General features: G+C 42.1%; 1 protein-coding gene across 3 annotated transcripts in view; it reads left to right on the top strand.

Annotated features, from left to right (window-relative positions):
- dtnbp1a (dystrobrevin binding protein 1a) overlaps positions 1-14,255 on the top strand; it is a 53,781-nt gene that overhangs the window by 33,001 nt on the left and 6,525 nt on the right. For all 3 annotated transcript variants that reach the window (XM_035434303.1, XM_035434312.1, XM_035434294.1), the window contains one exon: positions 14,087-14,242. In XM_035434303.1, the coding sequence (XP_035290194.1) occupies positions 14,087-14,242 (156 nt within the window). The remainder of the gene's footprint in view (positions 1-14,086; positions 14,243-14,255) is intronic.

The following is a 14,255-nucleotide window of genomic DNA, read 5'->3' as shown; positions in this document are numbered from 1 at the left end:
AAATTGGCATGGGTACCGAAAAGTTAGAAACTGTCATGAGCATCAAACTCGCACGCACACAATCACGCACACACACACACACACACACGCAGTGGCCCGAGTCATTTGTAGTTCAGAGTTAGTGAATTCTCTTGCAGGCTGTTGTGCCCATCCACGCGGCAGTGAGCAGCGCTTCATCATGTGCTCACACATGAGCGATGGTGCTGCCGGAGCCTCATAATGTCAGGCTTAGCACTGGGAAGCCACTGCCACTTGATCAACAGCCCGTGCGATTGTAAATACATAATTCTTGTCTTTTTTCCCTTGTCAGTTCTGCTCTTTTTATTTTCAAGCACAGAAGCGTGATGTTGGTCTCTGAGCTTGCTGCTTTCAGGGCATGGAAGCGCGTGGCTGAGGAGGCTGGGATTGGGCAGGACTGGGATACGGCACTGCTCTGGTCTCATTGGGAGAGAGGTGGTGACGCTCTCTGGCTCTCTGGTGCAGGCGTGGCATCACTGATGGGGTTCAGTTTGAGTGAAGCCGCAGGCTGCTGCCCTGTTTCATGCTTATTCCCAGTCCAGAAGGAGTCGCTGCTGAGGAATGATTATTTGTTTACAGTGATGACTAGCTGACCTTTGGAGAGCAGTTGTTGCTTTGGGCAATTTAAAAGAAAAAATTAAATATAATTTTTGCACTAATAGGGTACCTAAGACTGAGTTCTTTGATAAATAATCCTGATTATCCAAGCAACCTGCCTTAGAGAGGTTGTTTCTGTGCCTGTCTAATTGGGTGTGTTCGGTACCTGTTTTTCTCTGTCTCAACTGCAATATTAAGAAATGTAAGTGTAGTTTAGCTATCTTTGTCATCTTTTATTGTAATGTTTTCCTCCTCCATAATTGCAATTGTGGTGCATTGTGTGAAAAAACTATGTTGTCTGAAAATGTTCACAAGAAATAGGGAAGGAACAGACATCCAGTACGTCAAGGGCCTCAGTATAGTGTGTGCATTACAGATCTGACCCCTATACAGACATGAACAGGCAGTATGGGTAAATGTGTTTGAGCCCTACCTCCCCTGGGTCTAAAATGGTGCACAACGACTGTCATTATCCTGATTCTGCGCAAGTGATTGGCTGAATTTAGCTGCGATGTGATTGTTTCTCCCCTTGTGAGGCAAGGGCAGCTCTAGGGAGAAGTGAAAGATTGACAGGTTGATGTTATTATTAGAATCATTACAGCAGTAATGTAGCTCTTCTTCTGAGGCGAGAGCTAGGCCAAGGCTTTGCTCTGTTGATTTTATAGATGCATAACTGCATTATGGGAAGTGGGAAAGAATGCTGAGAGCCTTCTCTGCCCCGACACCGCTGAGACTCCAAGAAATCCAGTTATAATTCTGTTTGGGAAAGAAATATCTTGGTTTATAAGAAATATTCATTTTCTAGAGGGTGCACTATTTCAGATTAGGCTCTTATTTTAATTTAAAGCCTGAAGATGTGGATCTAAGTAATTTCATAAATTACGCTCATAGAAGGTCCTCGGGTGCTGGCTAAATGAACACTCTGGCACACTGCTGCCCTTACTGATTCTGCTTTTCCCATCTTTACTGTATGAGTGAAAACCTGTGTACAGATCCTTTATGAACATGCAGGTAGCATGCTGTTTTTGTATTTAAGTTTGCTATGATGGTAGATTTGGCTTATCTGAATTGCAATGCATGATTAAGGAAGTGTGTATGTGTGTGAAAATGGCCTTATTATTCAGTCTCTGGGCTTTTTTTAACACTGTTCTGACATCATTACTAAAAATATATTTGGGCTGTAATGGCTTTTTTTCTAGCTTGAAAGTGCATGTTTCTGTTAGAGATGTGATTGTCTTTGCCTTATCTGTGGAAGATGTATGGCTATTATGTGGCACGCTATAACCGGATTGGTGCATCTAATTATGGATCATGAATATTCAGCGAATGGGCATTGTATAATTCAAATTTATTAGACCAGAAACACGCTGTCATGAAGCCATTTCCTGTACCAAAGCTGCTTGTGTGGCATTGCCCGCAAGCACAACCACAAAATGACTTTACCAAAACAGGTCAAGAGTCCATTCCTTAAGACATTTATAGTATTCATTCATTCAAGTCATACTGTAAATTAGTTTGAAAACATAATGTTTTTCAGTTTATTGGCTAAAAAGATGATCACAAATGGTTAAAGAATGCCATGGTTTTGGTTTGTCATGTTCATGTTTCTCCTGATGACATATAATTGGTCTGTTGTATTGAGCTTCACTTTCATGTTAGCTGCTATTTTTCCATTGTGTATGTTCTCAATGTCCTTTTAGCTGTATCTTAACAAAACACAGGCAGCATGTAATAAGATACTAAATGCAAGGGCTGAATTGATGAAGCTGGAGATTGTTATTGATTTTATTTAATATGTTAACCAGTTTGAAGATTTTATCTGTTAGAATGAAAAAAGATGCACTGTAATGAAGACTGTAAGCAAGGGTGAGAAGAAGTTGGTCTCTTGAGAGGATTTAATGCCTGCCCTTTAAAACCTGCCTTGGATTTGTTAATCCAGCTGTCAGCTAATTCTTGGATCAGCAATATGGGTGGTCCTATCCCACTGAGTGGATAATTTCTTGGCAGGCTAATCATGAAGAGTCAGCGGAATGCAATAGGACGATATAGTAAGTAGATCGTGTCTACTGTAGATCTACTAGACATGGTAGCATGTGTTATATTTAGAAATGGACATATTCATTTAAAACATCATGGTGTTTTCAGAACCAGAAGAATTTCTGTTTTTAGAGAAGGAATTTTATCCTTTTTTGTTAGTGGAATTTTAATGATGATGTGTCTGTGCAATGCTTGATGAAGGAGTTCTAGTGAGGTGTTTTTTATTTTGCATAAATGTGGGTAGCATTCTGTGCTCTGTATAGGTTTCTGCTGGATACTGGAGGCCTCAAGCATGCAAAACCTTCCCTTGCTGAATCCTTGGCAGAACATTTTTACAGTGCAGTTTTTATTAGATTCTTGGATTTTTTGTATTTTTCAATAAAATAATGGCTCACTTCTGCAATAAAAGTAACTAATGAATGGCATGCGACAGGAAGCATATTTATGAATGAATCTGTGGACTGTTTTTTTTTTCCACTGCTGACCTTCGACAGCCATCTTAATCTCAGTCTTTTGACAAAATGGCACTTTTTAAAGTTCAAATGGGGCTTCGGTGCAATAAAATATCTGAAATGTGGAGCAGGGGCTGGATCTGCTGTTCCATTTTGCTATGCAGAACGCAGCATGGACGGAAACCGCAGTGCAAGCATTGCCCTGAGCAGTGCTGGATCTGAATGCAAGAGCTCACTGGCACGAAAGTCTTCATATGCCTTTAGATGCACTGACTGTGTACAGTAATATACCGTGCAGTATAGCTTCTAGGCTGTCAGTCTTTGATGCATAATATACAGTTGATGACAGACACTACTGTTTAAATGTAAGGTATACAAACAGTGAATCCTGTGTACCTTACAGACTGACTTGGGTTATTGGCTTTATTTGGATCACAACTGTGAACATGATGCAGAGAATGAAAGAGAACAACGTCTTCCTTTTAATTGACCTCCTGGGAGGACTAAACAGGCCTTAATCTACTAACATGGGTCAATGGAAAATGTATTATGAAGCAAGCCACAAATTGAATATGGATTATGCTAACATTCTCAGATATGTTTGTGTTACTTAGTCTGAGAAATATTAAATAAGACCAGATTTTTCCTCATACATTGCCACAGTTTGACATTTTTCACGATGCTGTAAAAACTCGGCAACCATTATGGAATTACGTGATGATATCTTCCACCAAAGACATTTGGGGGAAAATAAGTTCTGCGGTTGTGTTCTGCCATTACTAGACATTTCTTCTGTAGCCAGAAGCTATTGCTGCCAGAAGCTGGCATGTCTGTTCCTCTAACAAGCAAACATCGCCTGCGGACGTGACCACTCTAATTGCTGTTCTCAACACACGCTGACTAACAGACACCTTCCATTGAACTTTTGAATGAGTCAGAGAGATGCAGCAGAGCTGTGCGATTTTATTACGGTTCTGTCGTTTGTATTCTCCTGTTGCCTGGTTACTTGTTGAATTTCCAGTAATAATATTCTTCCCGGCTTCCTGCTGAGGTTTATCTGGTGCTTTTTCATTTAGTTTGACAGCACAACAAAAGTGGTGAAAACCCCTCTAAAAGCTCTGGGTTCGGGAGGAAAATAAAAATGAGAGCCTGTGAAATGGCTCCCGGGCTGCAGCTCGAACCCTTTCTGCAGCACTGACAGTTTCTGCGCTGCTCTAGTGTTGGCTGTAAATCTGTAGCATTTTCTGGAATATACATGAGAAGAAAGTGGTTTCCACAATATCAATACTTTTCACTGCTTTGTTGTTTTGTATTTCTAAGATGTCTATGGTCTAATCAAGTTTGAAATGGCATGTGTGCTTTACAATTATATTTAAGTGAAGTATCCTGTGGTAACAGATTGACAGGGACGCTGTCACTTGTTCGTGAATAGTGTTTTATGTCACATTGATTACATAACATCTCAAAAATATCCTGGACTGTGGACACACTTGTATTCTTTCCACCACCACAATAGCGTTGAGTAATTGCGTGCAAATTAGCATAGACAGAGTATTTGGCTAAAAATGCCACATACTTGTCTACAGAATCATGAACAGATCAATGATATGAGACTAATCTTTCTCTCAAAATAAGAATTTTAACAACCACATGTGAGACTTATGTATAATTTAAATTTGTTCAACTCTCCAAACTAGGTTTGAATTTGCCCCAGCAACAGTGTTCTTTAGTGCTGAAGACAAAGTCCCTGCTGTCCTTGTGGAAGTGCACACAATGTGTCCCCATGTTCAATGTCGGAGATTTGTGCAGCATACTTGTATGACCTTTCTGCTTTGTTGTCCCCAGTGTACTCAAGGAGAACAGTTGATTTATGATAATGCATGCATTTGTAGAATAACACAATTGTAAGAACTCACCAGGTTGGAGGTATCGACTGTGGTGCAGAATTAGCTGCAGTCAGTCCCCTTGGCCCTATACAATCAAAATCCAGCTAGATCCCATCTTGGGAAATGAACCATAGCCGAGTAGAGTGGAGAAACAAGCAAGAGCCCTATACTTTGACAAAGAAAATTAGGAAATTGATGTGCTGGGTAAAGAAACAAATGCATAAATCCTTAAGTGCAAACATAGCTTTTTCGTAGGAATTTCAACAAACCATAAGCAAAAGGAGAACCCTCATATTTTGAAGATGATGGCCAGCTATTCAGTTTCACGTACTCGTTACTAGCATTGCATGACTTTGCAGTCCTGCAGTCCAAGACTGCTAAAGTTTTTTATGACCCCTAAACTGTTAGCAGCTGAACTGAGCTGAAGGAACACTTGCCATTATTTGTAGCACCAATAAAGAGTACTGAAAACGTTAACAGCCAGTCAAGAGCTTTCCACTTTTTGGCCCTGTAAAACTTGGTTGCTTTGGCAGTATGTTTGGGGTCATTGTCCTGCCGCAAGGTGAAGCACTCTTTCCATCACTTTGGTACTGGTTAATACTCGTCTTATTTGTCAATAAGACTTTGTCACAGAACTCACAGTTTAAATATACTTTTAAAGCAAACTCAAACCTGACGCTTCTGTTCTTAAGGCTAAGAGAGCTTTTGATATGTTGGACAGTTGAAACGGGATTTCTCTTCACAACTGAAAGTGTTCTTCTGTCATCCACTACAATGGGCTTCCTTGGGTGCTATTGCTGAGCTCACAGGTGAATTCTTACTTCTTAACAGTGTATCAAACAGTTCATTTTTATGCACACAGTGTGGGGATATCAGTATAGGACACCCTAAAACTACACTCTTACCTAAACTTGATTTGCATATGAACATTGATCCCCTCTCCCTCCTAATGTAGAAGAACTACATGAGAAATATTACTTTTTGATAATGCATGAATCTAATTAAGCACCTTTTCAAAGGGGTTATTGAGGCTGAACAGTTTAAGCATGTTTGCTGGGACATTTCTCCATTTAGATATTTTTTTGGCTAGGTTCCCTTTGTAAATGAGGTCACAGTCCATAAATGGCAATGACACTAAGTATGTAAATAAAATATTTTTTGCACAAAATCCATTGAATCTACATCATCCTTGTTTTAAGTTTCAAAGTGCTTAGAAATAGTTTAACCAATGTCATATACAGAGAATATATACTTGCATTTGATGTAAAACCATGATTATCAAATGTGAGTCAAATGGAAGTATATATTCTCTGTATATGATCTCTCAGCTATACCAAGCACATCTAAGTACACATCGCCACTTTTGCATGGAATTACCTTATGATTTACTGCATATGATTTTTATATAGGCGCATAATGTGAGTTGCATCTGTCATGATGTGTGTTGTCAACAGATGGGCTCTGGCTTGGAGAGACATGACATGTCAGAGAGAAACTGACAGAGCTCCGAGCGCAATGAAGCAACGTGTTTGCCATGAAGCGCCATCTTCATTGTCTCTTCGGTGAAGTAAGCGCGGATCTCTTAGCCAAGCCCTGGGCCCGTTGTCCTCCTCTCAGAGGACATGTTTTTCAAGACAAGCAGGCCATCTTGAATTGAAATGTGCGCAGGCCTTTCTTGATTGCGAGTGCTTTTGAAGTGTCTGTGACTTTGCTGCAGGCAGCATGGCTTTGTCTCTCTCTCCTTCTCTGTCTGTAGATGTGTGAGATTCATCTGAAGGCTGATGCACTGGTCTGTTAAATGACCGCATACTGACAGTCTAGCACAGACAAGTTCTCGGCCTACAACGAAAGTATGATGGATTTTTTTCTCAACGCGGTGAAGCGAAATCATATTAGGCACTTTCACACAACGCCGTGAAAATTGTGTTTCACAAAAAAGAATAAGAAACTGAAGTAGAGAATGAAGGATCGCTAGCTGGCCGTGGTTTCTGTGTTCCGTGGGTGTGGGTTACATCCCCAAACCATCCGGTAGTGGCCTTGCTTTGTGATTTCCGGAAGCTTGTTTTAGGTTGCCACTTCCCTTCATTTCATGCAGAGCATCATGCTAAACATTGTGAAATGGTATTTGTTAACTCTTGGATCTCAGAAGTGGAGGTGCATTGTGGGTGCAGTGGCCTCTCAGTGGCTCAGAATCCGGTCTGGGGTGCGCTCATAACTCTGACTGCTATCTGTAAAAATGGCCATTTAATAGGGACTCCTTTCTATTGAAGCTGTATGATGTATCGGCTCCATCTTGTAGAAAGCCTTTCTCTCCAGAGAGTTCTGCCATTTGGCCCGGTGCCACTCAAGAGCACTTCCTGCTGTGCCTCTCTCTCTCTGTCTCTGCCCTCCATGTGAAAAGTCGGGATTTTTTAAATCCCCCTTTCGCATTGCCGAGTATCCTGCTCAGATGCTGCACCAAGTGTGCTGAGTTCATGCAGCAGAGCCTTTCCGCCTCTCAAATTCTAATGAGCTTCATTGCCATGACAATCACAGTGTGTACTACTGCCAAAGCCTTACGTTATGCAAGCACTCTGAAACCCAATATAGTTGTGAATAATATAGGTGGTGAAGACTGTTGTATAACAAACCTTCTGAACAATAACAATACTATTGGTGACTTGTTTGTTTTATGGTGGGATGTGCACTCCCTATCAGCACTCCCTATCAGGCTATGACATACTGGTTCTTATAGGGAACTAATTGCACAGTGTGTCCCTCTCATACAGTTTTTCAAGCTCAGTCATGCCATTTTGTTATCTTGTTTCTTTCTTTCCATCCGTTTTTCACTTCCTCTGTCTCTGTCTCTGTCTCTCTCTCTTCCCCCCCACCCATTCGATGCCCATCTGCTTGCTCTCCTGGAGACCTGGGAGTTGAGCTATTATTGTCCATCACACACACACACACAAACACACACGACGCATGCACACGCACACATACACATACGTGCACATGCCCCAAACAACAGTCTGATTCTTTCCCACACCCCCCTCCCCCACCACCTCCAGTATTGGGTTATCTAATTCCATATTAAACTCAGCCAGCCTGGTTTTGCAGTGTAGTAGGTAATTCTGAAACGTGGGAACTGAAAATGGCTCTGAATTTTAAGCGTTTCTGAGCTGATAGCTTAGTGGGGGGTGGGAGAAAATGTATTGACTTTTACATAGGTACCCGGGTTCCCAGCTGCAGCAGTGGCCATTGTGTTGCTGTGAAGGTCCTGCCATCCACACTGTGTACGTGAGAACTGTATTTGTTAGCGTTAGTGCTGATAGTGGGAAATGTCTGTCTGGATTTGTTGCCCTCGTTTTGACATAATTGTACGGTAGATTCCACCTGTACCTTGCGCTGGTCACAGTCGCCTGTAGTTTGCTCAGGTCACAGTCATAAAGTCAGCGTGCTAACAGATTGTTGGTGGATCATTAATGACCAGCTCAGTGATCCTGGAGCCCTCACCACATCCCATAACCTGGCCAGGAGGCCTCCATCATGAGTAAATCCTCATTTATTCACACTGGCAAAGCCTGTTTAGTGCCTCATTCATTGCACCTCATTCAATTATGGGAGACAGTTCCCACCCTTGTCATGTTCAGTCATTATTTATTTATTGTCTGTCTTTCTTTGTGGAGCCTGAAGAATGTTCCGGCAGCACTGCAGAGCAACAGCTAGTAAAGTTTTCTTCTATTATTTTACCAAACTGTAGGTAAATAAAAATGGAAATTTCCAGTTCTTGGAGGTCCCAAAAGCTATGAGGTGGAGTTACATAAATCGCTAGATGAAATTGTTAGGTTAAATTGATGACACTTTTTTGGACAGAGTCACATTATGTATTGCAGTAGGCACACAAGCTCATTTAAGACTGCTAGATCTCATATGTCCTGTAAAAGTCTCTGTACATGGGCAATACTATATGTTGCAAAGTCATATAGGGCTCAGTGTTACACCAAACAGGGTGTTACCTCTTCCACTGCGGGGAGGAACTGCAGCACGGTGGCACTGTTGGGCAGTGCTTCCTGACTTGGTTAAATGATCTCATCAGTCACAACCTCAGTAGTCAGTAGTTTATTTATAATGAAACTCTTGGTAAAACTGTTATGACGCTTGCTAGTCATGATGGCAGGAGCCATTTTAAACTATCTGAAAACAGAACCGCATAAACATGTTTCCGATTTTTGAGGTATATATAGATTCATGGTTCAGTAGATCTCAGTTTTGCTTTCATCTGTGGTGAATCTTACCACTGCGAGAGCTGCTTTAAGTGAAACGTGCTAACATGTTGCTGTGATACCATGTAGTCATTTCAATGAACTGGAAGATGGAGATGGGCTTTTCACTGCCCTTAGAAGCTTAAACTGAATCTCAGAACAGTTTTTTTTTTAAAAAAAGGAACTATAATGGTTGAATCAGCAGCAAATGATTTATGTGTCGTATTTATTTTCTGGTACACAAGGTAGCCAGCCTGCTATGGGTTTTTAATAAGGCTGCACAGATAAGTCAGCTTGCCAGCTAGCATGTTTCAGTATGTGACTGGAGAGTAAAGTTTAGGATTAGAATTTTTCTGTGTTGGATTTCTCATGGATCTTGTAAAACGTAGCCAATTGTTCTGCTGAATTGTGGCCTATGACTGTAATGTTAGGCAGGATTAGTATTTTCTGTGTGCTGTACATATGCGAGTGTTTTTGTAGATTTCTGGATTATGGTCAGTAGTGTCCAGGCTTGCGTGTGGTCAGTTCTGATGCGTCAGTCTCAGCCTGGGTTCAAGCTGAAGTATAGTACTCACGCAGGACTCCACGCTGATGACTAGTTTGTGACCATAACACCATTGAAGTGTCTCAGCAACACCTTTCATTACAGCAGTCCTTTGTGTTAAAAGCCTCACATTTTATGACTTTAAGCGATTCCACGTTAAGATCTCCCTTTACTCCCTCCATTACTTTTATGATGTAATCCCTTTACAAAGCTGACATAATCGAGAGTTAAATGTTATTGGGCGCTATTACTTTTTCTGACAGCTTTTCTGTCCTTCCTTTCCCTGTCTGTAGACATAAATAAAACGAAATATCTCTGCATAGACCTCCATAACTCCACATTCTCTACTGTATGTTTCAGCGCTCACCCCTAATTCAATGCTGCTTCTCAATGCGAGCACAGGTTAAGTGACTGCAGATTGTAGATCTTGTGAAAATAATTGCTTGCTTGACCACGCAGCTTAGTTTATATGGCATGTGCCTGCGTCTGCTTTTACGGTAAAGATGATTTCTGCTCTCCCTCCCTCTGCCACTGATGAAGGCTTTCCAGGGATTAGTTGGCCGCGCTCCTGTGAAGCCCGGTGATGAGTACGCTGAAATTCAGCTTTCACCGGTGATGTCACTGCAGGGTGTCCGTTATGCATGTCTTTGGAGAAACCAGCCATCCGGAAGTGGGCTCAGATCAGCCGACCCCATGGCTGAAGGCCTTTAATGAGGGCCACTTGGCCCTTTGTGTCTTACATCTCCTTCATCCATCCCTTCTTCTCTCTCTTCTGCTCTCTTCAAAGATCCCCGACTTCCTTTTCTTTCTCCCTTCAGCAGACACAAATCCTATCTCTGAGTGAACAGTGGATTTTATAGTCCACCAAAAATCTTAATCACAATATGTGTTTTTGTGATCAGAGCGAGGCATAATCTTTTGCTGTATAGGCATAAGAGTCTAGCTTCAGCAATATTTACAGGTGACATGAAAAGACAAGCCAATAAATTTTATTACACCATTCTTCTTTCACAAATGCTCCTATCAAGGCTTACTTAGCTCAGATGTTTAAAATATAATATTTGTTCAGTTGTATTATGTTTAAGGTTACCGTGTTTGTGCTTCACCGGTGATAAGAGGCTTTAGAGTTTTATGTTAACGCTTAATAGTAGGACATTTGTTTTTATATTGGTATGAAACAGGAAATGGCACTTCAGTATAATCTTCCAAGGCTTGAACGCGCGTGCAGACACAGCCACACCCACACGCACGCACACACACACAGAGCTACTTCCTGCTGCTTATAGGAGTGCTCTTCCTGTCTGAGTGAAGAGGTGTGTGGATCTGTGCACACAAAGGCAGCACGTGGATCATTCTCTGCTCTGACAGGTAAGTCCTGCAGGCCTTGCTGTTTTTTGGGACGGGGAACATGCAGAATCCCACCTGGGGTCCTGTGCAGATGCCTCAGACAGGGAGCTCCCCCAGTCTTGCTTTACTGGGGTATCTGCCTGGTGGGGAGGGACACACATTTCTAACAGCTGGGCTGATATCTGCAGCAGTGGCTTCCTGGTTGGGTCTTTCGCAGTTACCCACATTTCTGCACCCATGTTCGTTTCTGCCGCAAGATCATTTTTTGTTTATTAAGGGGGGGGGGGAGGAGCGGGGGGCGGGAATCAGTCTTGCGTTCATGCTCTAAGTTTATTTCATTCTCAGTTTATCTTATCTCTGGGACTCTGCTATCATACCCTTGAGTACGATGCTTAACCTGCATTGCCACAGTATGAATTATCCAGATAACATGTTAACGTAATGTAATGTAATCTCCATAAATTGCCCTGGGTAATGGGATGTGGTAGGGACATGAATTGTGATTTAATGTGTGGGCTCTTTGATTGAGGCCTGTGCTCTGGAAGGAGGAATGTGCTTTTTTGTCTGCTCCTGTGCAGTAACTTAGGCCGGGCATTAGTGGCAGACTTAATCGCTTTTTCATACCTGTTAACTCCTTTCTGGTTATCTCCATGGCGACCTCTTATTAGATTTGTTATGTCATTGGAGCTCATAGGAAAGCAATTTCAGCATGGCTGTCTCCCTCATTCAAGGTCATGTGTGGTGTGACCAACTCCATTCATTCAAACCTGAGCGATTTCTACATTTTTATCATTGCAATTGACTCTACCGTTGTGATGATAAAGCTCCTCTGTGCGGCTGCCACTTCAGACCGGCCGAGCACGCACACACACACGCACGCGCTCGCACACACACACCCACACACACACTGTTCTGAAGAGTCTCTGAACCTCCGCTGTAGAATTGTTCATCTGTCTGAGCTGCCCGGAACAAGTGGGCATGATATATGGGAGAAGGGCATTGACTCAACCGGATAGTAAAGCATATTCTCAGCACACTGTCTGAACACCTCAAAAAATGTCCCTTCACTACAGTTACTCCACAATGGCACTGTGTCAGGATGCTGTCAGGATTCAAATGCTAATCTGGATACAGAGGTGAATGCACCTATATATTACGTTCTGAAGTTGGATTGTTTGTGTAAACCTCTAGCTTCATTAAAGGCCGGTGTGTGAAATGTGTGTTACACGTGCAGCCCTGGGCGTCTACTATGTAGGCTTGAGTAAATAATGTGACTGTTCACATAGTGCACCTTCAGCACTGTGCTTTGACCAAGGGAGAATCCTCACTGGGCATGTACATGCAGTCAGTTCTGAAATTATGATGCCTTTTTAAGGATCTGGAGCACAAATCCTTGTAACAAACAAAGCTGGATGATGGTGACATTTGGCTACTTCTTTCCCCAATGGCTGAATTAGCATTTTGACTGTGTGCTTTTGCGGCACTTCCTTGGTCTGGTTTCTCTGCAATTATGCAGTTTAATTTTAAACACAACTGCCACACTCGGGTCTGCATAAATAATGGATGCATCCATTTTCTTTTCAAAAGTGTTGCTTCTTTCGGCTAACAGTGTGAATCACGGCACAAAAGAACGTAATTATCAAGAAAGCAAGAGTCTAGTGACAGCTGTATTTACATGTGTGAAAGAAAGACGGTAAATGCCATCATCAGTCCCTGCCATTCGTAATGGTGCTTCTGCCAGAGTTGCCCTGAATGGGACAAACAATCCCATTAATGTGGAGCGATTGTGCCTGCCGGAGGTTGTGTCTAAGGAATGGATCAGCTCAGGGGTTGCAGATTAGCATCGCACAGTGAGATGTTTCCTCACCAATGACTCCAGGTGGCTTAAGAACCTGCTGGTTTAAAGAGGTCAGAACCCACTGACAGCCGAACACAAAGGTACCCAGGTAGAGCCTAAACTGAATGAACGCTCCGTGAGTTGTGTCCTCAGAGGCTGTGGGTGCGAGAGTTAGTCAAAAATATGAAACGTGTCTACGCACATAGTGATGTTTGGTTGTTGCAGCTACCTGTTTGAATTAATTTGTGTTTGTATAAAGTGTTGCAGATCAGTTTATTTAGACTTGTTCTAGACTACATGTGTCATAAAATCAGCTGTGGGGAAATTACTACTAAATAATTTTCCTGTACAATAGAGCAGGAAGATGAAATTTCATAACCATGATGATTAAATGTCCGAGTGAAGTGTCTGATAATGATATATTCTAAAGAGTGGGAATCGGTACTTCCTGCCAGCGTGAGAAAGAGACAGGAAACGCAGAACAATGCTCTCTGCCAGCACCTGCCGGTTATTTTTAAAGCAGCGATTTAGGCCATTGTCTTAATTTAGTGGAATATGAACGTAATATTTTCCAGTCCTATGTTTGTTTTGGTTTTGTGCAGTGCATCTGCTCCAGTCCTTGAGCTTTGACACTGGCCCTGGAGGTGTTGGTGTGCTTTATGCACAGACACAGGTCTAGTATTGTCTTCAGAGATTACTGTAAAATTTGAATAAAATCCAGAAATAACTTTCTGACATATGTGTGAGCATTTAAAATATTAGACTCACAAAAAATAAATGCTATCTAGTGAATTTCCTCTGTGATACTGTGTTATATGCACCATATAATCATTATATAAAACAAGCATTTAATCGCTCTCTGAAAAGAAAGTATGTGGTATTAACTGAATTTCCTCAGTTATATTCTGTTAATAATACGCCATTTGATCACTTTGCCATTTTTCTGTTCATAAATTCTGTGTCTTCACCCAGAACTGAGTGCGGGAATATTTCTGCTGGTGGCCATCATAGATCTTCCAGTGGGACATACAGCAGTGTGACAGTTTTCTAGCGTTTTCTGCCAGCGTATAGAACGCTCTGTGATCATGTCCAGTGGTGACCCTTTGGTACTCTTTGTGCCCCTTCAGCGGAGCTGGATGCTGAGCATGCCCAGAAGGTTCTGGAGATGGAGCACGCTCAACAGGCCAAGCTGAAGGAGAGACAGAAGTTCTTTGAAGAGGCGTTCCAGCAGGACATGGAGCAGTACCTCTCCACAGGGTACCTGCAGATTGGTGAAAGGAGAGGTGAGCTTGGTAG

Source organism: Anguilla anguilla, chromosome 1, assembly GCF_013347855.1.
Source record: "Anguilla anguilla isolate fAngAng1 chromosome 1, fAngAng1.pri, whole genome shotgun sequence".
In the NCBI taxonomy this organism is placed as follows: Eukaryota; Metazoa; Chordata; class Actinopteri; order Anguilliformes; family Anguillidae; genus Anguilla; species Anguilla anguilla.
This window is presented reverse-complemented; position numbering and strand designations above follow the sequence as displayed.